At 35.7% G+C, this 27,100-nt stretch overlaps 2 protein-coding genes and 1 long non-coding RNA gene across 7 annotated transcripts; 2 read left to right on the top strand and 1 right to left on the bottom strand.

Moving 5' to 3' along the window:
- Positions 1-283: 283 nt before the first annotated feature.
- On the top strand, positions 284-20,345 carry ASG3 (SNF2 domain-containing protein / helicase domain-containing protein). 3 transcript variants are annotated; one of them, XM_090307786.1, is made up of 16 exons: positions 284-620; positions 2,483-2,563; positions 2,701-2,858; positions 2,957-3,085; positions 9,694-9,874; positions 10,325-10,460; positions 10,533-10,650; positions 10,993-11,082; positions 12,040-12,147; positions 12,269-12,466; positions 14,093-14,218; positions 14,288-14,958; positions 15,304-15,446; positions 16,340-16,498; positions 16,700-16,814; positions 16,885-17,186. In XM_090307786.1, exons 1-16 carry the CDS (start codon positions 434-436, stop codon positions 16,907-16,909), a joined length of 2,625 nt encoding a protein of 874 aa, XP_090163912.1. In that variant the 5' UTR covers positions 284-433; the 3' UTR covers positions 16,910-17,186. The 3 variants fall into 3 exon arrangements, 1 of the variants encoding a protein (XP_090163912.1); XR_005479208.2 differs by lacking the exon at positions 284-620 and adding an exon at positions 20,092-20,345 and having other exon boundaries at positions 2,329-2,563; positions 16,885-16,974; XR_005479207.2 differs by lacking the exon at positions 284-620 and adding an exon at positions 17,362-17,705 and having other exon boundaries at positions 2,329-2,563; positions 16,885-16,974.
- LOC150032201 (uncharacterized) lies at positions 5,000-5,880 on the top strand. Its single transcript, XR_016525058.1, has 3 exons — positions 5,000-5,131; positions 5,251-5,351; positions 5,744-5,880. It is a non-coding gene; the product is annotated as an uncharacterized LOC150032201 (long non-coding RNA).
- LOC120068453 (autophagy-related protein 3-like) lies at positions 18,109-27,100 on the bottom strand. 3 transcript variants are annotated; one of them, XM_039020232.2, is made up of 10 exons: positions 26,694-27,100; positions 25,792-25,862; positions 24,856-24,972; positions 24,621-24,787; positions 24,169-24,251; positions 21,227-21,278; positions 20,444-20,509; positions 19,549-19,676; positions 19,315-19,432; positions 18,109-18,395 (listed from the first exon to the last, which is right to left on the bottom strand). In XM_039020232.2, the coding sequence occupies exons 1-9, from the start codon at positions 26,852-26,854 to the stop codon at positions 19,333-19,335; spliced, it is 945 nt and encodes a 314-aa protein (XP_038876160.1). In that variant the 5' UTR covers positions 26,855-27,100; the 3' UTR covers positions 18,109-18,395; positions 19,315-19,332. The 3 variants fall into 3 exon arrangements, with proteins under 3 accessions (XP_038876160.1, XP_038876161.1, XP_090163913.1); XM_039020233.2 differs by having other exon boundaries at positions 18,109-18,447; positions 26,694-27,078; XM_090307787.1 differs by lacking the exon at positions 19,315-19,432 and having other exon boundaries at positions 26,694-27,078.

Here is a 27,100-nt window from a genome sequence, read left to right on the forward strand (position 1 = left end):
GGGCAACCACCAAAATCCCCCAAACTACAATAAATAGCATTAAAATCTCCCAAAACAACTTTAGGAAACTGCCACGAGGCACATACATCAATCAACTGAGACCACAAATTCTTTCTCTCGCTCATGTGATTAGAGGCATACACAACATCAATATGTACCCTAGCACTAGATACAATATCCACCAAGGTTCGAGAAATGAACTGATCCCGAAAGTATATTAATATAAACCATTAGTACTTCATTTTAAAAACATCGTGGCGCGCAACGTGTTGGATGAAATTTGATCTCCGTAGGCACGCTGACATACACGTGTCGATCTCTATTCCTTCATCGCGACCTTTGATCGGAAAAATTTCCGAGCACGTCGTAGAGCGGTTGAATCCACCGTCCATTCTTCATTGGCACGTTTCTTTTTGGCGAAGACTTGAGAGAGATGAATTACGAGAATAGGCTAAAAGCGGCGGCGAAGCTCATACTTCTCCACGATTCTGGCTCCGACAACTCGCCGGAATCTTGTCCGGACTTCGGAGTTACGGCGACTCTGAAACCCTACCAAGTTGAAGGAGTTCTATGGCTAATTCGGCGATATCATCTTGGCGTCAACGTTATTCTCGGTTACACTTCCATCTCATTTTTAGGAATTATTGATGTTGAATGAGCTGATTAGCCTCAATTTTCTTATTGTACAATTTGAAACTAGTTTCGTCTATACTCTTCCTTTATTTATTTTTTAAAATTATCTCTTCATTTCGCACTAGCCGCAGAAATTTGATCAAATTCTTGTTTAATAGTCGTTAATTTGAGTAGAATCTACTGGCGAGTTCATTAGTCAACTAACAATCCCAGAATTTGACTGTGCTTCTTTAGTTTATAATTCATCATTTCTCCTATTTGCATTTATTTGATAACCAATGTTATGACTGAAAATATACTCTATATTCGTAACCGAATCTTTAATATAATAAAAATTTCTGGCCTTATTGTGGTTTTTGCGTTCTAGAAATTTACTCTAGTGAGTTTTGTACCTTCGACTCGAATGTGCTCTGTTTATGGCCTATGACGCTAAAGTTTTTCCACACTTAATACTTTATCCATGCTTTCTATCTGTTTGTAATTATATTATCTGATTTTTGCAACTTCGCAAAACAAATAACCTATTTGAAATTTGAGTTTTGTTGGCACGTTGAATTTTGCTCTAAGTTTAAAAATTGGTGCACTGTAAAGGTTAACCATCTCATATATAAATTATGTGTGCATAAGCTTTGTTTACAAGTTATTTTCTTTGTTAATGTTTGCATCTTCCCACTTTTAGGATTTGAGCTGTTTTGGCGCTGTACTGACTTTTTAGAAAGTACTTAATTTTTCAATTCACTATAGAGTGGGTTAGCTTGTTAAAAGAAACTCTATTTTGCATGAACCTAGAATTTCGAGTGAATTTTTTTTGCAAGTATTTTATATGTTTCCAGCATCTCATAAATTGATCCTTTCCCATGGTTGACCTCACATCTATATGCAGTTTACGACTTATGTTTTGATTGGAAAGTACAAGTCGATAATGATTTTTCTTTCCCCTCCAGGTGATGAGGTATGGTTTCTTTACCATCATGATGTTGGAGTGCGGTTGCTTTACAGATTACAGAGTACTTTATGCTTGAAAATAATCCTTAAAATTTAGGATTGTGCATGGGCACTTTTGATGTGCAATGTTGATTCTGCAAACTTTTTTTTTTGGAGGTGAGAAATGCACAAACTGTATCCTTAAGTTGAAGTGAGGCGATGGTTTAAAATGGGAAAAGTATGTTGTAATAGATGATATACTATACCATAATATTATATGAAATTTATGATGTTGCATAAACACATTTCTTGTGACAACATGACAATCTGACCATGGGAGAGGATATTTTAGTAGCATAAAATTTTTACTTCTCATTAATATTATATTATCATACCCATTCGTGGAATGGAAAATTAGAAAGGTTGAGCAAAAGGAGGGCTCCGTTAAATGCTTCCAAGCGAACATTATTGGCAACCCAAATGAAACTCTCTTTCACTGTATGTCATGTTGCCTCTCATTTCTTTCCCTCTTGATGACGATAATGCTAAAGGCTGATGTTTTTCAGTAGTAGTGCAGAAAATTAATTCTTTTCTTTTACTCTAGTCTTTTGGTCTTGTGGTGTTGAGTTCAAACTAGGGTCGAAGAGAAAGTTTACATTTTTATAATAAATTACTTCGGTAGCAAGTACACTGGCTGGAATGGTCTCTAGTTGAGCTTCTTCAACATCCTTTTGAGTTTTAGGTTAGTTGAGTCTTAGTTAGCTTAGATTAATTGGTCACACCTTTGGTTCTTTTTATCATTTTCACTTTTATCATATTGGTTTATCTATTAAAATTTTAGAACAAAATAATTGATCTTTCCTTTTAAGTTTTATTCATGTTGTTCGATTTCTATTCTATATACCTCTTTAAATGAATTATGAACAGATGGGGTTAGGCAAAACCTTGCAAGCTATTTCTTTTCTTAGTTATTTGAAGGTCCATCAAATATCACCGGCACCATTTTGTGAGTTCAGTACAGTTTTCTATTGTATTGTATTATTGATTTTAAAAACCGTCGATCAGTTTCTTTTGCACAGGTTATCAGTTTCTTTTGCACAGGTTTGGATTGATATGCTTTTTCGTTTTCATGTTTTTCCATAGTGGTATTATGTCCTCTAAGCGTGACAGATGGTTGGGTATCAGAGATTATCAAATTTGCTCCATGTTTAAATGTTCTTCAATATGTTGGAGATAAAGAAACTAGACGAAATGTGCGCAGGCGTATGTTTGAGCATGCAACAGAGCAACCTGTATCTGATGTGAGTTTGATGACATTGTATGCCTTATCTCCTTGAAGAGGAGGTTTATTTGAATTGGTTCTGTTTATGATATGTGAAGTTATTGGAACTTTTGATAGGTGTTGTTTCCTTTCGACATTCTGTTGACAACATATGACATAGCATTGATGGATCAGGATTTCCTCTCTCAGATACCCTGGCAGTATGCTGTCATTGATGAAGCACAGAGACTTAAAAACCCTTCAAGTGTACGTAAAGGCATCATATGCTACCTCTTTTACTTGTGAACATATGCTATTCCTAATTTGCGAAAGGAGTTATGTTTAAGAATCAAGGAAAAAATATTGTGAAGGGAATTACAGTTTGAAAAAGTAAGGGGATAGCCTCCCTTTCTTTTCTCTATTCATTAATTGTATTGTGGGTGATGGGTTTAGTACTTACTTTTAGAAGACAAGTGGCTAGGGGATAGCCCCTTCTACGTGGTGTTCTCTTATCTTTGTCCTTTGTTGAATGCCAAGTTCTATTTTGTGGCATCAAATCCTCTCTACTTCTAGGAACTCTTCCTCAATCTGCCTTGGTCTTTGTTGTTCCCCATATGATAAGGAGGCTAACGATGTTATAGCCTGCCCTTCTATCTTTAATTGGTAATGGTGATGTCACTCTATCAAGGGAGAAGTGACTTTTAGCTTTGGAGCCCTAGTCCTTTGAATGGGTTTTCTTGTCGGGTAGGTTCGTCCTCATCTCGAAACACTCCCATCTTCTCCATTCTTTGGAAGAGGAACATTTCAAAGAAGGTTAATTTTTTTGTGTGGCAGGTTGTCCTTGGCAAGGCGAATACTATGGATCATGTTTAGACGTTCTTGTCCAAGTTGACTGGACCTTAGTGTTGTATTCTTTGTAGGGAAGCTGTCGAGGACCTCAATCACCTTCTTTGGATGTGTTAGTATTCTAGGTCTCTTTGGTATAGATTCTTCGAGGCATTTTCTGTTAGTTTGACTAGGCTAAGGAGCTTCAGTTTCATGTTGGAGGAGTTTCTTACCCATTCCCCCTTTCAGGAAAAGGTACCCGACTCTGGTTTGCTTGTCTTTGTGCTATTTTGTTGGATATTTGAGAGAAAGGAACAATAATTTTTTTTTGAGGTATTGTGAAAAATAGGCGAATCTAAAGAAATCCACAAGTCAAACACAATGTCAAAGACAGGATATGAGACAGATAGTCAAAAGAACAAGATAGAAGAATGAACATACAGAAAATGGTAATCTAGTTCGGTGTAACCACGGGGATAGCGTGTCCGATAAAAATAACTTCACTAATAGAGTTAAGTGATTACACAAGAATACTTATCTAATAATACACATTATCTAGACTCACAAAGAGGTTACTACTGATGTAGAGGTTTGGCTCTCCCTAAATTTGAGATTCCCTCTCTTGATGCACATTACGTTTAGGGTCCCTGTAAACTTGAGACTCCTCTTGAAACATCATAATTCTTTTCCTCTCATGTTTGAGATGCCTAGGCTCCCTCTAAGAAAGAGTTTTCCTCGCTAACTACTGTATCACTCAACAAAAGAATGAACGTTCGTTATCTTTTTCACTGAACAACCAAAGTAGCATGAACTTTCTGATGGTTGAACTAAAACCCAAGCAACACTGCTACAACAAGCATACACAATCTCCCTTTTTCTTTTCACTCTTCAACAATCATTATTATCAAAAGGGCTATGTCCTCAAGCATATCTTCTACTAAGGCAATATTGTTCAGTTCTTATCCTAAATTTTGCGTCGATTGGTTGCTCCGAATGCTCATCCTAGGCAACATCGCTTAACAACGCAATTTCTTTCTATCCTTGATAATTCATAAACAAGCCCTACTTTATTCTTTTATACAACAAATCTCTACTTAAAAATTCCTTTCTTGTTTTGAAAAGAATGTTTACCTCTTCATGCAAAAACAACTTGATGCGTCTTGAATGCGGTGGTCGGGTTGCGTTATTTTATTAGAGACTGTTGATCATGGTTACACCCTTCGTTTTGGCTTGTTCCCACAGGTGTCATGCGAACTCCAACTATGGTTGTGTGCCAATCTCAACTTCAACTCTTGATTTTCAGCTAAGTTTAACTTTTGCTGGTCAGAGGAGTTGTCTCTTATATTCTTATTATTTTTCTCTTATTTTTTTTTCTTTCTTCATATTGCGTCGTTCTTGGAAACCCACCTTCGTTTTGGCTTGCTCCCACGGGTGTCATGCGAATATCCAACTACAAGCAGATTCCTTTCACAACTTAACTCTTATCAGGTTGGGATTGTTTTGGAATTTCCCTTGTGCTGACATTGGAGTCTATATGAATTTTTTTTTCCCTTTGGTAATGAACGCATTTTTTTTTTAATGACCGCATCCACCACCCCCAAATTTAGAGATGCGCAAGGTCCTCATTGCGTTGTTTTGGACAGAAGAGACAAAACACTTGGTCAAAATTTTGAAAAGAAGGTTTGAGCAGAGTTTTGAAGGATAAAAGGTAAAGCAGTACTATTGCTACGAATTATCTAAGTGTTAGTCAGAAAATACAAAGTGTGGAAAATGTTTCTAAGGTTATACATATAATTCATGATGGCAGCGTAATGAATAACGCGAAATAAAAGATAAAGAACATCGCAATAATTGACAAAGGATGATAAATAAGAGGCTAACGCATACGGAAAGAATTGTTACTCAGTTGTATTCAAAATTAACCAAGTATACAAAGAATTACAAATAACGCAATACAAAATTTGAGCATGTACAAAGAATCAAGAAATAGCTTCTAGACAATAGCAATAGTGAGTGAAATTATCCTTTGTATTTTACTCGGATGGGTGCAAAGTTAAAGATTAACGTAATGTATCTGTTACCGCAAATGCATATTTGCAGAGGACGGGCAACAACGCATGTATCAGCGCAACACCCCCCTCAACTCAACGCATTTTTGGAGGACGGGCGCACTGTATTTCTACTGGCACAACACTACCTTGACATAGTGCGTTTTCGCTGAGGACGAGCGAAAAATACATACGAGCGCAACACACCCCTCAGCGCAATGCATTTGGGTTAGATGGACGCAAAGTGTATCTAGTTAGCACAAGATGCACTCATCATCGCAATGCATACCAGATGTTGATTTATTATTATTTTTTTGTTGTTATTATTATCATTATTATATATATATATATTTTGTTTTCCATCAACGCAAGTCGCTAGGACTTTGCGGTCTTCATTTTATTTTAAACAATCATTCATAGAGAATTTAAAACAACGCAATTAATGCAGAAAATAAGGGAATTGAAATAACTCACGGAAATTAATGCAATTGAATTAAATGAAGAGTAAATTCATAAAGCCATAAAAGCTAGTTTAAGAAAGCAATAAATAACGTAATGCATAAAGCAATAAAGAAAACATTTAAACATAGATTTTAGAGATGCTGATTGAAAGAAATTTCTCACATGATTACCGCAATCCACACCTCTGCAGGCGGTTAAGCTTGCCTGCACAATACCATCAAGGACATTGTTCACCTCCTTGCCTCATCCCGCAATGTATACGGGAAGAGATATAATCTAATTCCTTCGGGAGTCACACCAGGTATGGAGAATGCGTTGCACATTTCTTTCTGATGTGTTCCTGCGCGAAAAATACACTTGATCTCTGGGTCAGTTTAGAATTTCTGGATCGGTTCCAGTACTCATAAACCGTCAGCCTGCTCTTCGTGATAAACAGACAGTACAAAGAGATCTGTCCTGCAACATACCACAAAAGTACTCAACACCAACCATTACCAATCCCCGGCAACAGCGCCATAAACTTGTAATGCTAAATTTATATCTTACAGCATGTGAACAAATATGAATGTGAATGAATGAATCATGCAAGCTCATGTTGCCATAAACTTGATGACATAGAAATAGAATGTAGATGGAATGTTATGCTGTGTTATCGCTTATGCACACTACGTGTAAATATATGCGTTGTTAATGATATGCTTGTAGTATGCGATGGAGTAATGTGTGTCACAAGTTTCCTTGCGCTGAAACCAAGTATAATTCCAACGCAAGTTTCTAGAATAATCCGAGGTCGAACACAAGGATTGTTTTCGTTAATGTGTTACTCATGTGGTATATGTGACCGGTTCTTACAATTAATAAAGAATGGTTGTTTATACAGTAACATAAATTGCGATGAAATAAAATTGCGTTAATAAAATAAAGTTGTGTTGATAAAATAAAATCCTAAGCTAATATGATACAAGATACATGATACATGATACTGAGGTCGAGATTGACTGTGAAGTTATACAAAGGATCATGGTATGCGATGGCAAGTCTTTATGGATGAATCAGAAATAAAAAGAGTAATTAGTAAAAACAACGCAAGTTTGTCAATCGCGTTAAAGATGCAACTAAGGTTCCACTTTCCCTTGGCGTACACCTCTTGGTGATCGACCGTGTTTCCATATCTCTATGGTGAAACAGGGATGAACGTGTTGAACGCAAGGTTGCTTCCATCTCTGAAAGTACTTCTCGCTTTAATTAACGCATTCTTCCAACCTTCTCTCGATAGGCAGAATAACATCTTCACTCCTGCTTTCACAGGTGAAGATGCCATCGAGCATGCTTTAGCTAAACTCAATTATTTCCTTAACACAAATTAATTTACTTGCTTAATTCTTGCTAATTACCTAGGGAATTAGGAAAACATCATGGAGAAAATGGATTATGGATGAACGAAAATAGACAGAGAGATGATAATGATAATGATTACACCATTTAATACTAAGATTAAGCATTCGATACATGGTGTGAATGAAAGATTAAGAAGATGAATACAAGTGATGAAATAGAGATTAGAAACAAATACAGAAGGAGTGTCAACGTCTTGACACAGATCCTGAACGGAGGTTTTGCTTCCCGGTGTGTGGTAGAAATGGAGAGGAGAGCTTCCCTCTCAGGCTTGCTCTTCTGGTAGAAATGACCTTCGCACAGAGCTTCAACGGCAGGGATTGGAAGGATTCCTTGCTCGGAGACTCACCTCTCGACCTTGTCTCTTGATTATCCCTCATCTACTCTGGACAGTCGCTTCAGACCAGTCTCTCTCTCAGAATCGATATATGCAGGTCTCTATGTATTCAAGTATATTTTTCAATGAATTTGCAGAAGCTATTTATAAGTGAAGCTTGGCTCTTTGACTTCGTGGTCCCCACTTTATGGTTATGGTAGTTCCTGAAATGGCGGAGTGAATATTCTTTCTGTTACACAATCAACCCATCAGAAATGCACAATTGAAAGCTGTACATTTGTTAGAATCCTTCGTAAATGCGTTGCTCTTTACATCTTTGATCGATTGTCGCATGCGGCGTTATTTTTTATTACCGCATGCAGTTGAATTTGCGTTGATCGCTAAGCTCTTGATCGATTGTCGCATATGCCGTCATTGCGTTGATCATCTCTTCATTCCTGAATGATGGGCGCAATGCGACGTAGATGCGTTTATTTTATCTTTGAGCCATTAACGCATGCCATTTCCTGCAAAACAGAAATTGAAACACTCTATTCTACCATCGCAATGGTGTTAGTGGGTTATTGACGACAAGTTATAATTCTCGCATTTCTTAGCCAATTTCTATACTATCGACGCAACTTTTCTTTCTTTTAGTCGCAATATCTAAATAAAACAGTATAAATAACTTGTATTTCTACAAGTTATCTGGCTACCCCTAGGAGGCATACAAAGAGGGGAGGCCTACAAAGACGGATATAAAAGGGAGGCCAAAAAGGAAACAATTCTGCAATACAGAAAGTCTTTGCGGAAACCAAAAATGGAAAGCAACTGCTGGAAATCTGCAACACAAAAGGAACAAATATTCTCAGACAAACAACTAAATAGCCCTTGACAAGAGTAAAGACGAGTCTCAACAGAATGCCTAAAGAAAAAATGAACAACCAACACAACTGCAAGAGCATATTGAAAAATCATTGAGGGAGTTCTATAAATAAAAAAACCATTGGGGGAGTTGTGGTTCCTTTCTAGATTTCACACGCCTCTATGTTTTCTATGTGTAGAATTTTTTGTAATTACTCTTTAGGTCTTGTTTTGCTTGATTGGAGCCCATTCCTTGACTAATTGTGCTATTTAAAAGGGATATCAGGGGACAAGAAAAGCAGCTACATAGTACATCATACTATATAACATAAGAACAGATAACATTGCCAATTGCGAGAACTCCAGTTCTTAAGAAATGGAAAATTGTAATAAAACTAATTCTCATGTAATTCAGACCTAGAAGGAAGTGTTGAAGCAAATTAGTCCAACCGTCCAAATATTCTTGCCCATTTATTTAAAGATGTTTATTTTTTGCCCAAATTTCCAATTGTGTAGTTATGTAAACTTCGAAGTTGTAAAGTGAAACTTGTTCTTTTTATAATTTGACACTTTTTAGGTGTGTTTCCCATTTGTATGTTGAGTTAATGAAATATCATTGAGGCGTTTCTCTCAAATTTCTCCCACTTATGTAAGATTATGAACAGAACTTAAATATTAGTTCCTTCAATTCATATGATGTTGGTTGATCTGTTTACAAATGGCTACTGAATTGGGTGTTACTGTCCGTGAAATTGAAATGTGATCTTGCCATGGTAATCTGTCTAACATTTCTTCATTTCGACTTCTCTAAAAAACATTTCTTCATTTCGAGTAGACAAGTTCAACTATCTAATCATTTGAGTTAGCTAATTTCTGGGTGTTTGAAATTACTTGCTGATTGGAAATAAAGCGTTTCCTCTTTTGCAGTTCTTATTGCTTAGATGTATAATATTATGTGGAAACAGGTTCTGTACAATGTACTTCTAGAGCGTTTTCTTATCCCAAGGCGGTTATTGATGACTGGAACTCCTATTCAGAACAATCTCAGCGAACTTTGGGCTTTATTGCATTTTTGCATGCCTTCAGTCTTTGGTACACTCAATCAATTTATTTCTACGTTCAAGGATACTGGAGATCTTACTTTAGGTAATCCATCTTACCTTCTGTTGGAACCTTTAATTTTTTCCCCTCCTCCTTCCGATCCCTCTGAGATGTTAAAGAAAGAATCTATATGCTACTCTATAATGTTTTGACTGATAATTAAGTACGAGTCTATGACATAAATAGAAAATTTCTTTGGTTAGAAATGAATATTGTAGAAATGTTCTTGGTATATAATCTCGATTTCTGCAGAGATGGAAAAATAATTAGAACATAAGAATGACTTGGACTTACACTTACCTAACGTTACATATCTAGTTTCCTGTTGCTTGAAGTATTGGAAATTCTAATTCAAATCGAGCCCTCTTATATTTCTTTCAGCTTTGTTTGTGTAATGTTCATGATATGATTTCAATTTGGATTACACAGTTGTAGGAGGTAAAAGGAAACAACGTTCTTTCTCAATTCATTAGAGTGTTGTATTGTTATTTACAGATCATGGAAAAATGAAAGGAAATGGACATTTTAAGAGTTTAAAGTATGTACTATCAGTCTTCCTTCTGAGAAGAACAAAAACCAAGCTTAGTGAATCTGGAGTTTTGTTGCTACCACCACTTACTGAGACAACAGTGTAAGCATTGTGCTAACTGCGTCTGTAGATACACATATAACTAGTTTAATGTCTGATTATTTTTGGTCATAGGATGGTACCCTTGGTAAATCTTCAAAGGAAGGTCTACATGTCATTATTGAAGAAGGAGCTGCCTAAACTACTTGCCCTTTCTGCTGGATCCTCAAACCACCAATCTTTGCAGAATATTGTATGTCATTTTCTTGAACTTCCATGCTTCACTTTCGGTCTCTTTCAGTAATGGGAGGTGAATAGCTGTTTTGGTGAGTGTGATTCCTTGCCCCATTCTAGGTGTTTCCAGTTGAATGAAATAATCGACGGCAACAAGTTTTACATGACTGACCCACTTAACATTTAACAAATTATCTTCTATTTTGTTATTTTTTTACAGCTTTTTTTGGATAGGGTAATTTTTGTTTTGCATTTTCTAATCTGTGACAATACTTTTATTGACCAGACAATCACAGACTCTTTTGCTGGGTCCTTTTGTTACTGTGAATAGTGATTGAATATTTTAGCTCTTGCTTGGCAGGTGATTCAACTTCGAAAAGCCTGTAGCCATCCTTATCTGTTTCCTGGTATTGAGCCTGAACCTTACGAAGAAGGAGAGCACCTGGTTCAGGTAGCCTGTTCTTTCTTTTCTTAGTATGTGTTTGTGCATTTGTAGAGGAGTGAGAGAAGGGGGAGGCGAGTAGCCTGCATTGGCTTTATTTTGTGAGAGTAGAAGTAGCCCTTTTTTATTTTTTTCCAAAAAATTCTTTTTCAATATAACCGTCTGGGTGCATTACATTTATAATCCTCCAGTTTTCAGTTTTTGTTTCTATTTGCTCTGGGAATTTTCAAAAACATGTGATTTAATCTCTTTGTTTTTCCATGTCAATAGTCTTCAAGGATAAGGAAACATTTTTGTTCGTTTTGATGCTAGAGTTTTCTTTATGGCTTCTTGGTGTGAATTCTCTCCCATCTTCCATTAATAGCTTGACCTCTGCATGATTGAATTGGAGAGGCTTTTTTGTAACTCCCTTAGATTGGGGTGCTCCCCCTTAATGTAATTTCATATTAGCAACAATTTCGTCTCTTAAAAAAATAAATAAAATAAAAACAATTTTTTTTAATGTCATCTCAGCGTTATTCATATTACAAAAGTAAGAAAATGTCCGGTAGGCTTTTCGCTCTTGCATCTAAGGGAAAAGTAACAATAGAAATCAAACGGAACTATTTTTGGAAAATTTTAGGTTAAATTGTATATTTTGAAAATTTAGGAATCAAATAGACACAAACATGAAGTGAAGAACTAAAAGTATAATTTACCATTTTATTTTTTAATCTCATTAATGTGAGTGATTGATATTGATAAAGTTTTTAATAGCCAGTTTCTGCCTACCTTTTTGTACTTTGGAATTTGTATCTAAAAATGAAAAAGGAACTGGGGCTTATTCTTATTGTCAAAATACGTTTGCCTGATCCTAAAGGAAGCAGACTTTAGTTCTCTGTCTCATATGATCCAAACATTAGAGAATTTCCATCTTTGGTTTCTGCGTTTTCTGACTTTCCCATTGCTTTTGGTTCATCTAATCAGGCAAGTGGCAAGCTTGTGGTTCTTGATCAACTACTTCAGAAACTACATGATTCTGGACATCGTGTTCTCTTGTTTGCTCAGATGACTCATACACTTGATATATTACAGGTTTGAGGTTCCTCTGAACACCTTCAGAAATTAACATACATTTTTTATTTAGCAAAAGAAGAAAGTAAGAAAGGATTTTATGCTTAAAGTTAAAACATCTATCATGTTTCTCACATATTAGGACTTCCTGGAGTTGCGGAACTTTTCCTATGAGCGTCTTGATGGATCAATTCGAGCTGAAGAGCGTTTTGCTGCAATCAGGAGCTTCAGCTTGAATTGTGCGGGGGGGAGTTCTCAAACAACCCCAAATGATGCTTTTGTTTTCTTGATCTCTACAAGAGCCGGGGGAGTTGGTTTGAATCTAGTGTCCGCTGATACAGTGAGCTTTAACTTTGTATATGTTTTATATGAATTAAAAAACAGTAAATTTTATTAGGTCAATTTTCTTTAACAACCAGCAATTCTGGTTTGAATAAGTTGCTCATTGCTAGTTCATATGAATCGAGCAAGTTTTAATTTTCTAAATTTGTGACAATAAAAACATGATCGAAAAAGAAATCAAATATATAAAGAATGACATTGAAATTAAAAAGAAAATTAGGGAACAAATAGAAAAAAAGACTCAACATTGGTGGGACAAGGGTCAACATGAAATTGAAAGGTGACATTCTTGAGAGGTGTAATTTTCTTTTTCTTTTTTTCTTTTGTGGCTGTAATCTTCATCATTTTAGTAAAACTTAATACAAAACTTCTGAATCCATTGACGATAGGAAGTAACCTACATTGGGCAAACGTATCTAAAGTACTAGTATAATATTTATTCCTTTTTCTTTCTTTGCTTATATTCTTGTTGCTTATTGTTTTTAGTTTTATGGAAGGGTAATTTAGGATCATCATCCACCTTCACACTACTGCCTTCTACATACCAATGTTACCAAAAAAACCATTGCTGAAGTTCTTTGTTCTGAATTTTAGTTTTTGTTGACGGTCATCCTCTGTAGTCTGTAACTTTTCTGAGACCTACAGGCTCTATTAGATCCGACTTTCTAATTGACTTCTAGTCGTAAAGTCATCTGGCAGGCTTGTATTTTTGCTGTTTATGGAGTTTATAGCTTGAGAGGAATGGACGTATTTTTAGGGTTTTGGAGATGTCTAATTTTGAGGTATGGGATATTGTGAGATTCAATACCTCGTTGTGAGCTCAAGTCTCTCTGCTTTGTTGTAGTTAGGTCTCATCCTCTTGAATTGGAGTCCGTTTCATGGTAAGTTTTAGGATTCCTTATGGTGGGGATGAAAAGTATCCACCCCTTGACTGGACCTAGAAAAAGGGGTAGGTTTCTTGTATTTTTTTTTTTTTTTCAAAGTTTTCGTTTCAATGAAGGTTTGGTTTCTCATCCGAAAGAACTCGAACTCCTTAAAGCCTCCACTACGCCTGTTCAATATCCTTAAATAATTCTTGGCAATGCTATTTGACTAATTGTACATGCTCAAATTAACTCTGTTAGAATAATTTGTTTAGGCCTCATTTGATAACCATTTAGTTTTTTAAAATTATATTTTCTGACAACTTCATTGCCATGCTTTTCATTTTCCTTACTAAATACTTGAATTCTTAGCAAAATTAAAAAAACAAAAACAAGTTTTCAAAATTTACCTTTTTAGATTTTCAAAACTTGATTTTTTTTTTTTTTAAAAAAAAAACGCTCCTAACAAACAATTCAATATGTAGAGTAGTCTTTATAAGCTTAATTTTCAAAAACCAAATGGGACTAATTTCTTGCCAGTATTCTACCTTCAATTTTCAATTAACACAACACTTGTTATGCAAACTAGAAGCCTCACATTTTATACTGACGTTCTCATCCAAGCACGTGCTTTTATAATTGTTATTACTTAAAACTTGTTTTATCATCAATGTGCATCATATTATAGGTTATATTTGATGAACACAATATAATTGTTATTACTCAAGTTTGTTTATTCATTAATGTTCATTGTGTTGTAGGTTATATTCTATGAACAAGATTGGAATCCTCAGGTGGACAAGCAAGCTTTACAAAGGGCACACAGAATTGGTCAAATAAATCATGTGTTGTCTATAAACCTAGTTACATCCCAAACTGTCGAAGAAGTAAGATTTGCCACATAATACTTAAAACAAGCATGGTCTAGTCATTTTTTATTTAGTTTCTTTGTACAGGTTATTATGCGAAGGGCAGAAAGGAAGCTGCAACTTAGCCAAAAGGTTATGGGTGAAGATTATATTGATCAGGAAGCAGAAGAAATTGCAGTGAATGAAACTAGTGACTTGCGATCTATCATATTTGGGTTACATGTTTTTGATCAAGGTCAACTAGACGACGAAAAGTCAGGAGAGTTTGAGGTGTCAAATGTCAGTGCAATGGCTGAAAAAGTTATTGCACTGCGCCATAAAAAATTATCAGACAAGGATGATGCAAGATTTTTGGTTAATCCAATGACTTTATCTAATGGTGGTGATCTTTCTATCCGCGAAGGTACTGCCTCTCTCAATTTTGACCCAGGCCTTGATGAGGTGTCATATTGCTCTTGGATAGAGAAGTTCAAGGAAGCAACTCATTCTGGTGCTAACCAAATCAAGGAGTTGGAAGACCGGAAAACTTTATCTAGAGATAAGAGTCTAAAACTTCAGGCTGCAAAGAAGAAAGCAGAAGAAAAGAAACTATCTAAATGGGAAGCCCTTGGATACCATTCATTATCTGTTGAAGATCCAGTCTTACCTGTTGATAGTGATCTAATTTCAGATGCTGGCTCTGTTTACTTTGTCTATGGTGATTGCACACATCCATCGGCGACAGTGAATTGTATATCCGAGCCTACCATCATATTCAGGTTTGAGGTTTATGCCTTTGTAACGAAGGCAATCTATTCATGATCCCCCCTTTTTCCTTGTTTCCTTGATTATTCTACCACGTAGAAGTTAATCTTGTTGCCTTTTTGCTTTCTTATCCTGTATTGTGTAAAGTGAATAGTTTTCCAAACTAGCCGTTACTTGCAATGTCTAACAATAGATGCACATCGGTTAGAATCTACTATTTCCATCATTGCCTATGTGCAAAGCTATTCTTTATTCATTATTTTAATTTATTATTATTATTGTTATTGTTTTTTTTATTCTGTGGGGAGGAGAGGAGGAGGAATGATCTCATCTGATCGGCTTGATGTACCTATTCACAGTTGTGTTGATGATTCCGGAAGCTGGGGGCATGGCGGAATGTTTGATGCGCTGGCAAAACTTTCTGAAAGCATCCCTTCTGCATATGAACGAGCTTCTGAATTTGGGGACCTACATCTTGGTGATGTTCATCTCATAAAACTTGGTCAGTGTTTCCTTTTGCTCTCTCAGTGCTAGGATTTGTGATGAATACAGAAACCGTACAAGCTGTTTATTTATTGAAACCTAGCTTCACTTAAAAGGAAATATATCTAGGGAGTAATCCAGTGTTTACAAGTAAAATAATTATACTCTAAAAGTTACTTCCACATTAGTGGAGAATACAATTGGGAATATAATTGGAATATTAGTAGTGGCATTATGGTAATTAGGTAGGTGTGAATTGCTTATAAATAGAGAGTTAGGGAGCTTAGAGCATATGGATGGTTTTGAGGAATCAGTTCATAGAGTATGGATTGTGGTAGAGGAATAGCCTTAAAAAGGCTATTGATATTGTAATTTCTAAAATTGTTTTCTTGATTTAGGGCTTGTTTGGAATGACTAAAGAAAAGAGTTTTAATTTTTTTTTAAAAAAAAAAATCTTCATAAAAACGGTTAAAAATACACTTTGAAATTGTTTCAAAAACTATTTTGACTGGTTATCAAATACTTATTTTTTTTTATCAAAAACATTTGAAAAGTTAAACCAAATGCAGCCTTATAGTTTTAAACTGGGGGAAATAATTGTGTCCTGGATTGAGTCATATTGTGGAAAGAGCAAAGATACATACACAAAGGATTCAACGTTTGCAGCACCTGGTTACCCCTAACTAGTTATTCCCACTGCTTTTTCACTACTCATGTTTTAATATTTCTTCTGAGAGAAACTCACAGAAGGAAGCTCAACAGAATCTAACCGTATATACTAAATAAATAGTTTAATTGTGTTTTTTTTTTTTTTTGGGGGGGGGGGGGGGGGGTGGGGGGGGGGGTGAGGGGACTATATTCCAAAATTGTCCTCTTATTCCTGTTTGTTTCCCTTCTTGTGGCTTAATGCAGATGACAACAAACAACAGAGTGATAATGCTCCTCAATGGTTTGCTTTGGCCGTTGTACAATCTTATAATCCAAGGCGAAAAGTCCCAAGAAGCAAGATTTCTCTTCCAGATTTGGAGAACTGCATATCAAAGGCATCATCTTCAGCAGCACAACATTCTGGTAACCATTTCTATGTTTGGTTCTTGTTCTATGCCTTGCCATTGATGTCATGCATACAAAATGGGAGTGTTGCTTTCAAGCTGTACTCTCATGTTTTCTTCTGTTTGTGTTTGATGAATTATCTTCAGATTCTGAAACTTGTCTCCTATTGTTTCTCTGTCATAATATTATTGAAGTGGCTATTCATTTCTTTTCTAAAAGCTTCAATCCACATGCCACGGATTGGTTACCAAGACGGATCAGATCGCTCCGAGTGGTACACTGTGGAACGTCTTCTCCGAAAATATGCTTCCATTTACAACATTAAAATCTATGTGTACGTTTCTCTTCACTCGCTATCCGTACGATGTCTTTGTTGGTGTTGATGTAGTTTGAATTTCTTGCAGGTACTACTACCGAAGGACATCTTAGGGTTGGCCATTCTTGGCAATTGTTGTATGCATATGTACGTGAAGTTGCAGAGTATCTAACAAGAGGTTTTTAGAATCTTTTCACTTTTTTACTGTATTTGGGTGTATGAAAAGTTTACCTTTCTCATATTAGAAACTAACCTTTTCCCACTGGGGTATGAAATGTTCTGGATGTGGAGCAAAAAAGGGGGACTTTTTAAAAACTATTATTTACTTAAAAAATAATTTACGATATTATAAAACATTTTAACCAATTCTATTAATGTTGTTTTGAGAAATCATCTCTTATTCCATCAAACACATTAACGATGTTAATTGTGAACTTCTCTCTTCATTAAAACGTCTCCTCTCAATTGAGGAACTTCTCTGTTGGTAGTTTTGTTTTAATTGTACTTCGTTAATTTGCAAAAAAATTATTAATTTCGCTTCTTGTTCCTCTTGCAATGGACGAAGGCCAGTTTGGAAAGGAGAAGTTCTTCATTTCAGATCTGAAACTAAGGAGACTCCTTTGTTCCACCGTCGACGGTTGTTGGGTGGAGGGAGTTGCATGGTGGTATGAGTGCAAGAAAGAGAGTTGGAGAGGAAGGAGAAAAAAAAAGAAGAGAGAGAAAATGCCACTTCACTAAAAGAAACAGTATTAAATTATTATATTTTGTCAAATGACAATCAACAATCTAACTTTCACGTCATTTTATCATAATGTCAGTCAGAGAACTAATCATTCAAATCTCATAGACATGCTTCTTTTGAAGCCTCAATGACATTGTTTTGTTATAGTATAAACGAACAGTTTGTAATTATATGTTTTTATTAAATAGAAAATGTTTACGGATAAAAAAACAAAAAAAGTCGAATAAAAAAAAAAGTCAAATTCTGATAAAAAGAAGTCTAAAATTTGTGTAAATAATTTTTCTTATTTTCCTAATTTTGAAAATCTCCCTATTTAGATCCTAGAAAATGATACATATCAATTGTAAAAGCAGAAATTCATAATTAACAAAAACACAAGACAAGAGGGGTCGTTATTATTAAGGAAACACAAAAGGAGTTGTTAGTTTAAAACTAAAGGGTAAATTTGAACTTGAAGATTTAGTTCGCAATCTAGCCAACTAGAAATCAACAACCTGAACAAAGATTGTCAAAAGGTATGCGGCAATAATGGCATTCAATCAACTTCTTTTTCCCAATAAGAGGAATGAGTTTTTGCTGCAATAGTTCAATCTATCACCAAATTCCCATTGAATAGTATGTGCTGTGAAGGAGCAACTGCCAGCTCCATGTTATGTTACAAAGCACCACAAAGGATTCTTGTACCCAAACTAAGACTTGACAGAAAGCAATGGCAAGACTGGACTTCCAAAATACAAAATATATCCAAAGAGGGTACCATTTAGACCCCATGTTGTGTATGTACAAGGAGCAGAGGGTCAGCCTGTATTTGCAGAAACATCAGATGTGAAATATCCCGCACATATGTATAACCGGATCTGCATCGCTCAAACATATTCAAAGAGTCAGGCTGGATTTGAGTAACAAACACTGAAAGCAAGAAAGAAATGCTAGTTTATTATCGAAGTTCATAGAATAGAACCTTATATAAACACGCTATATCAATGAGTCAAGGATGAGCCAACTTATACCAGATGTTATACTAGTAGTAATGCTATAAATACACGAAGGATTGAACAAAAAGGGAATTGACACTTCATAGTATCTTATGGGACGGGCGTGTTTGAGACTTAGTCAAGGATCCCAAACAGATTTGTCCCTCAGTAATAGGGATCACATTGGTGGGAATATATATATCGAAGTATTATGAAATACGGTGAAATGGTAGACACCGATTTAGTAACTCAACTTACAATCCGAGTCTATATGGACAGCAGAAAAACCAAAATCGATATGAATGGAAGATGTCTCTTTCACTTGTTTTTCTCGGTCAGTCGAGAGAATTGACACTTCATAGTATCTCTGGTTTTAAGAACTTTTCAAAAGAAATTAACTTTAAAGCGTCTAAACTTCACCTAAGCTTAGGAAAAATTTTAAGTGTATGTATGACTGATCGAAAAGTCCAAGAATTTTGTAAAGAAATAGACTCGTTTCAACAGGAGAAAGTAGGTGGAAGATGAACAAAGTAACAGTTCAAATATTTTTACAATGATGATGATGAAAATATTATTTAAAAGGTTCTGAAGAGTGAAGTCTAAGCACAATGTAGGCAACTAGCACTAAGAAAAGCGACCTATATAATCTGTACAGAATCTGTCGATGCATGCAATTTACTTGACCCAAAATCCTCTCCAATAAATCAAATGCTAAAGCAACAAGAAGCAGCAATTTAGATGTACACAAGCATGAATTTAAGATGCTGGAAGCTGGAAAGGAACTAAAACCCTTAGTGCTCACAATGCTTATCAATCCCAGTTATCGAGTGCTAGGGCCACCAAGATCGAAGTCCATAGTGTAATCATATTCGATAGTCGGAATAACAGACGCAACAAATTTTAAGAACAAGAAAAGATACCTACAAAAAATAGAAGGGAAAAACTAAGTCGAGGAGATCGAGATACATAGTCAGGACTAGCATAAATTGTCTCCAAAACTAGAACTGCTGTTTTAAATAGAGATTAAAATACTTACTTGTGAACCTCGGGTTCTACACCTCGGGACATTAACACATCAATGATCTTTTTCATCACTGCCCCATGTCTGCAGGGATGTACAGACGCATGCTTTCCAGGTAGGTGGGGATGGTCCTCAATGGTCACCTGTATCCCAAAGATTGAATTTAGAACATAATTGGAAGGACAAATTTGCAGACAATGAAACAAATGCAGGGTCCTCCAGACTACCCCATACGAGTCCAGTATACAATACCAAAAGCGGATTCTTGTTGGTAATCTTAACCATGTGTAAAATTATGTATTGTTGCGTCCACAAGGGTCAAAGTCGAAAAGTTCATAAAATATGAGAACTTTAAAACAACTATTTCGTTGATGGACCTAACTTAACCCAACCATACGTTTGGGTTCCAGGTTGTGCCTGTTAATATTTTTTCAAACTTTTGCTCCACCTGAGAAGTTTCATCAAAATATTATGTTTTCACTGCCGAGCCTTCCTTTCTGGATAAGATGTGAGTTACTGTCGTTTACTGTCATTCTCAATCTGAATTTTTTGCTGCAGAACTTGAAATAGGTTTCACAAGATAGAGAAGCACCAATTGAGGAATTTGTATAAAGGGGGCAAAGGCAAAGCTTACTAGCTAACTAAGAAGTGTTTGCTTGTTTCTTCTTTCCTTCTTCTGCATATGTTTGTTATATTTAAGTTCTCAGATTTTATAAAGTCTCGAATTTGGATGTAAGAGCAATTCTCGATTATTATTAGTGTTTCTCCTCATTTCTTTGAATGGCGTGGCATAGCAAAAGGTACAAGAAGAAGTCAATTCTAAGCATACAGTTCAACTGAAAATAATATAGAATAAATGATGGGCCTCATCCAGATGGCACAACTAAAATATTACATAGTAAAAACTTACTGTTTTTCGAGCATGATCTTGACTAACATCTTCGAGCACAAGTTCTGGCTGTAAGAGCATCCTTGACTGACATAATTCACAATGATTTAAATTTGTATGTGCTAATAGAAGCTGGGTAAAAAAGCGTTAAAAGAACTTGCAAAGCAACAGAAAACAAATTACTGCCTATGTAAAAAATTTATATTCTATTCCTTACACAGCAAGAAAACATTATCACTATAGAAAACAGTGTCAGTGCATATAGAGTTAGCCATAGGTGCAGTATAGTATATCGATACTTCGATATATTTTTCTCCAAGAACAGAAAATACTGTAGTTTTCAAAAGAAATGATAATTGATGAAACGACATTATTAAGCAGTAAACATACAAAACCATTGGACTATCAAGGGATAAGTAATCAAGAAATAAGAAGAAATTTCAATCAACAATATGCAATTAAACTAGAAAGACAAATATATGACAGAAAAGTACAAAGAAGAAGTGAAGATAAAGAATTGTCACTCAGTTGAATATTAAACAGGACAATCCAACTCAACTTTATATTCCACACCAATTAACATTCACCAATGACGAACTAAAAATCAATTTCACTCAATTGCATTCATTGTCTAGATCTTCTTCAAGGTTATAGTGTCACACTCAATTCTACCTATAGAACCCACTAACGAGCCCAGATTAAGAACAAGTATCCAAGATGTGTAGCTGAAAATTAAATTTTATAATTAACATTTTGTTATCAGTTCTCACATTTAAATACATATACACATATACAGATACAAACCTCATCATATCCTGTAAGCCAAACACGTGGTGTCTGATAATATTTATCATACCTGATATGAGAGAAAAATAGCATCGTTGTCAAACTTTTAGTCAATTATCTGAAAGCCCAAAAAGCAAAATTCTAGAACATAAAGGAACCTCCTTACTTTAGGTCATACATGATATGATACAATTTTCCTCCAAAAAATACATACCATACAATTAGCTATTGCAAATATAGTTTTAGCATATTCTTTTTCTGTGGCTATTCTCTTGTATTAATAGATATAGAGTTATTTCATATGCTATTGGTAAAACCAATGGCCTACAGTAATCAACAGGAAAAAGTCTCACGGAAAGCTAAAACTCCTTTAATAACAATATTTCCCAGGGTCCTTAATTTTTTTTTTTTGGATAAAAAACAATTTCATTGATTAAATGAAATATCCAAAGATATCCAAAAGTACAATTGGACCCTGTTCATAGGGTGTACAAAAAAGAAACCATTCATAGGGTGTGCAAAAGGTGTTTCTAATTTGCAACAAGAAAAGAAAAACTATGACTCTGTTATAGCCTGTAAATCTTTGCACAAAAAGAAAAAAAGCATTTTGAATGGTAGTATCAATAATGTCCTTTGTTGTCTTGTTCTTATCCCGGAAGATTCTAGCATTTTTTTTCATCCCGAATCTTCCACAAAACAGCACAAATGATGCTTAACCAAAGATGATCCTTGACAGCTTTGAAAGGAGTCTAGCTGATCAGTAGGTGGAGCCAACTTTCTGTCATTTGGAAAAGCAACAGACCAATTAAAGGAAGAAAAAAACCTCCATCCATATCTCTCTAGAAAAGGGGCAGTCAAAGAAGACATGCTGAATAGTTTCATTGTTTGTTCGACAGAGGCAGCATCAAGAAGGAGATAAGTTGATCCATGGGCAGTGCTTCTGTAACCTGTCCTTACTGTTTGGACATGAATTTGTGATTTCCGAAAGGAGAAAATTCACTCTCTTCGGGCAGCCAGCTCCATGATTTTTTGAATAAGTCGGCCGAAGATGAGTGTGGATTGGTCAAGAGGGAAGAGTATAGTGGCTTTGTATTGAAATCAGAATGATTGAGTTTCCCTAACCAATTATCCTTTATATCAGTAAGGTTCAAAATTGGAAGGAGATGGGTAAAAGCAGCCCATTCTGCAATCTCATTGAAAATCCCAAAATGACATGATTTAGTTTGTAGCCGTCCGATAGCTTAGGTACGAAGGAAATGAAATACCAAATTCGAATACACACAAAGAAGAAGATTAAAGATCCATCCCCACTCCCGATCCTCCAAAAGAACCTCACAGCCTTCAGGGCTTTCCTCCTTTTCCATTTCCCTTATCTTTGAGGTGTCTTCTGAAGTTTAGGGACCCAAAGCAGTTTGTAGCATTCCAAACCTCCTTGATAGATGCATTTTTGGAGTTGGACACCCAATAGAGCTTAGGAAAGGTCTGTAGAAAAGTGTAACCAGCAAACCACGCGTCGGTCCAAAAAGCTGCCATCACCAATAACACATTGAATATTCCTGTAGATAAGACCCTTTTGATGCAGAATGTATTTCTATTGGCTTCTAGTTGAAATGCATTTGTAATTGACTGCCATGAGATTAAAATGTTGGGACCCGTATTTGGCTTTGATTAATATTCTCCAGAGGGCCTCTTTCTCCAAATGAAATTGCCAAATCCACTTGGCAAGGAGTGTTTTATTTTCCTGTTTAATGTCTGTGATCCCCAGTCCACCTTCATCCAATGGTTTTTCAGTTTATCCCCCATTTTAACAAATGAGATAGCTTGCTGTCCCTATGTCTAGACCACAAGAAATTTCTAAAACATTTTTCAATGACATCTATAATTTTCCCAGGAGCGGACAGATAGTAGACAGATAGATTGGATAAAGTTGCTTTCAAGAGGGTAAGTTGACCCCCTTTTTCCTTAATATTAAGTAGGTTTTAAATTCAAACTGAAATTCACCATACCTCAAAAGGACTTTAGAGTCGGGACCACTCAGGTTGAAGCCAATATCACGACCACCAACAATAAGCCTAATTTTGAAGATTTTAACCCAGGACCACAAAATTTAAAACCAAACAATTACCTACATGCCTAAACCCTTAAAAGTTGCAAAAAATGACGAGCTGTTATAACCAAAAAATTGAAAAGATTGATACTCTAGAACTACTCTAGAACACTAAACAATGGAATTGACAGCAGTTGTGATCCTAGGCCATAAATTCACACTTTTTTCTTTTTAAAAGAAACCATTTCATTGATAAATGAAATATTCAAAGATTACAACAAAAACCCAAGTACAAGATGAACCAAATAGAGCGACCTCATCAAAAGAAGAAAAAATTACAGCAAAATCCACACACTTCTTAATAGTTAAGAGTTCAAATGCAGCGATGACAATTTTCTACCAAGAAAAATGGCAAGGACTTGATTCCCTAAGCAATGCACCAATGCTCCAAATAATAACCTAATGATTATTACCTAAAATTCTTAATGATGACCGATTTCTTCTTAAGAAAAACTATGAAAAACAAACTGAAAGTAACCTGCATTTGGGCTATCTGATGCAAATCTTTCACGACTCTACTCCCAAGAAAAGATTCTTTGAATTAATCCTATCTTTGCAGTACTTTGGAGATTTTGTGTAGAAAAAAGAGGAGAATTTCATAGATAGGAAATTTTTATGGGAGATCTCAAATTGTAATCAATTCACATTTCGTATTGGGGATTTCTCACTCCCTCAAGTGTTATCTACTCCAATTGCATCTACTTTTTCTTTCCATAATTTCCTTGATTGGCTGAACGGAAGAATTCTATCCTCCCAACCCATGAATTCCGATCTATTTTTATTCAACACATTACATAGAATTATTTTTAAAAATTAAGAAAAAAAAAAAGAGCAATAGAAGAAGTTGCCTTACGTGATGGTGACATCATAAGTTCGTGTTCGTAGGATATTATCGTCATCAGGTTCATGGGCAATTTGGTAGGTGGGAAGAGTCGCCTACAATGAAAAAGTAAATGTGAACCCTCATCAAAATAGAACGGCAAAGATGTGAGCATAAAGATTTTTCTAGTCCCAAATGGTTATCATGTGTATATGGTAAAAATGAACCAAGAACTTTCTCGATGGGAACCAAGAAACTTCTTTCAAGATGAGATACCACAGAAAGGATCCCAATTATTCTCCACATTCCATGCCTAGCAAATTAAGAGAGCATGGATTAAAGCTCAAACTTGCAACACTTAGATACAGCCGAAACTCTTGTTTATATTGGGGTAGTGGGGGTAGAGGTGGATGGGCAGTGGTTATGCAGGCCCTTGTATAAAACTGAATACTTTTAAGCCACATTTGCTCATAAAATTTACATACTGAATCAGTTCCAACAACATTGTCAGTTTCTTCAATATCATCCAGGTCAGGAACATCATCTTCATCTTCACCACCAAAATAGTTTGGAATTGACTTAACAACCTTGGTCCTGCTGATTTCAAGAGCTTCCAGGGAAGGCAAATTTTCCTCTTCGTCACTTTTTTCTTCTGCATGAAAGAGCACATGTTATTTACCTAATGTAAACCCCTAGCTTCAAACTCATAGATAAAGGTACCCTTTGGTTTCCCATGGGTTGCCAGCCAACCATCACCATCTTCGTTATCAAGAAGAACTTCACCACCTGCAGCTTCATACTCCTCTTCTACGGAGGCAGCCCGGCGCAGGCAAGGAACTGGAAAGAAAGTGAACTATCGTCCTTATTTTTGATAATGGCTCAACAAAGATGAAGAATATTACACCAAAAATTCATTCGATTTTTATAATTTTTTTTCGAAAAGAATACGAGACTTTTCATTAAGGAAATGAAAAGAGACTAATGCTCAGAGATACAAGATGAAACGAATTTATTTATACAATTGATAGTTTAAAATAGTAAACATCAGTGGCATATAGACAAGCCACAACATAATGCCAGATCATTACTTGCTAAAGGTATAAATGACATTACTGGGGCTGATAGAGTTACAAAAGAATTCTTTTGGTAAGTAGCAACAGGTTAAGCTAAACACTAATTACTTGAAAAGATATACATACAAACTTGAATATCATGTCTCAAGGGTAAGAGGTCATTCATGTTGGCCACTGAAATTTCTTAAAAACTTGAGTTGTTCAATTGATTGCGTTCCCTGCCAAGTGTAAGGCTCATTGTGAAGAGCTACTTAAATTTTGGGAACGAGTAGAAAGCATAAGGTTTAAGGAAAAGCAACCTGCTAAAATGCAAAATTGTGCACGTTGATGTAACTATCTCATAGCAATGCCCATAAATCAATAGAAGGATATGTATCCTTTGAGCATTAACCTCTTTTCATTTTTATTTTATTAGTGAAAGGTTTTGTAAATATATATAGAAGGGTATGGGAAAGAGAAGTGTAAATGTCAAAAGCACATAAACTACAAGGTACGAATGACAAAATTGCCAAACAATAAGAGTCTGATCATAACCTCTAAAATTACATACAAAACAATGAAGTTAAAGGTTGTGCTGTTATACCATTTCTGGTAATCAAGAATTGTTTATCTGGGGGCAAGTATGATTTCCTCTTGTTCAGATCACCCGACTCCCTAAAACCATGAACAAGGAAAAGATATTTTAGCACATAATAGACAAATTTAAAAAACCTTCAGAACTTAAGGAGTTAAATGAATACAGGAGATGAGAAAATAAAAAGTATAACTGTACAAGTGAGACACCAATAATGTCAGTTTTCATGGGATTGTGGAAAGATCCACATTGTCCTTCGGCTGAAAAAGGTACAGGACTGGACGTAAGATATGTTGGATAATCAACATTTGGGTTATGGCTGTCTTTCCAACCACGAAGAACCTAAAAGTAAGTTGGCAAACAGAAGCTCTGATTTCTACGCTAATTTTGTTCCACTAAATGTTATACTTCAAAAACAAATTACCAACTTGCTTCTCAAAGAAGTTCGTAGACATAGTTTCAGAAAAATAAGAAAAACCAATGGGATATCACTATTATTTAATGTACTTTCTATGTACCCCTTTTGACCTCTCTCCTCTTAAGCTTTCTGAAGAAGTCCTTACTTAAAGGGCATTAAGGTTTTGTCCCAACCATTCCAAAGCTCTACCATCCACTGAAAGGGAGTTAACTATATTCCTTCACCAAAGTCTACATTGAAAATTTGAAAGGCTTACAGTTCGACACAGACTAACTGACCTTGATGTCCTATCTTCGAAAACAGAATTGACAAAAAATACAGGATTCAGAAAAGAGAGTTGATATAAATTGATGAGTATAGTGAATCTTGTAATGGAGACAATCATTCAATTAAGCAATTGAAGAATACAAGTGTACAACAAAATTAGAATATCGCAGAATAAGGAATCAAGGAAATTAGATGATGGGAATGGAGAGATTTGACATGAAAATACCAAGACCAGGTGGGACATTTGGAGACGAGATTATCACCGGCGATGATGAACTCAGAGACACTGAGAACGCCTTTCTCTTTGAAAGCGGAGACGGTTCGAGGCCCTGTGATCCTCTCGACAGTTCCTTTGAAGGCCTCGTGAAGCTTCTGCGACAAAACCATGATCAAAATCTGTCTGGGATTGATGAATTCAGATGAAAGAATTTGGAAATTGGAAATTGGAAGAGAAATTTGGAATCCCCAGCAGAAACTTGACTCTGATCGACCACCGAAATTGGGCTTCAATGTGGGGGAAAGAACCGATCTTGGGCTTCAACGGAGAAACGTAAAGGTTTAGTTTTCTGGTTAAAAATGGCGAAGTTGGAAAGTTTATTTTAAAATGCTAACATTTTAGATGATGACATAATC

This window comes from Benincasa hispida, chromosome 12 (genome assembly GCF_027475165.1).
Source record: "Benincasa hispida cultivar pf3 chromosome 12, pf3_genome.v1.1, whole genome shotgun sequence".
In the NCBI taxonomy this organism is placed as follows: Eukaryota; Viridiplantae; Streptophyta; class Magnoliopsida; order Cucurbitales; family Cucurbitaceae; genus Benincasa; species Benincasa hispida.

What these genes read in the sequence shown, in the direction of transcription:
- ASG3 (XM_090307786.1), top strand. Translation starts at nt 434, where the DNA reads ATGAATTACGAGAATAGGCTAAAAGCGGCGGCGAAGCTCATACTTCTC. An exon ending in ATACACTTGATATATTACAG is followed by an intron (nt 12,148 to 12,268) that starts GTTTGAGGTTCC and finishes CTCACATATTAG; the next exon opens with GACTTCCTGGAGTTGCGGAA. An exon ending in GAGCCTACCATCATATTCAG is followed by an intron (nt 14,959 to 15,303) that starts GTTTGAGGTTTA and finishes ACCTATTCACAG; the next exon opens with TTGTGTTGATGATTCCGGAA.
- LOC120068453 (XM_039020232.2), bottom strand. Translation starts at nt 26,854, where the DNA reads ATGGTTTTGTCGCAGAAGCTTCACGAGGCCTTCAAAGGAACTGTCGAG. An exon ending in AAATGTCCCACCTGGTCTTG is followed by an intron (nt 25,863 to 26,693) that starts GTATTTTCATGT and finishes TCATGGTTTTAG; the next exon opens with GGAGTCGGGTGATCTGAACA. An exon ending in GTAGAACCCGAGGTTCACAA is followed by an intron (nt 19,433 to 19,548) that starts GTAAGTATTTTA and finishes TATTTTTTGTAG; the next exon opens with GTATCTTTTCTTGTTCTTAA.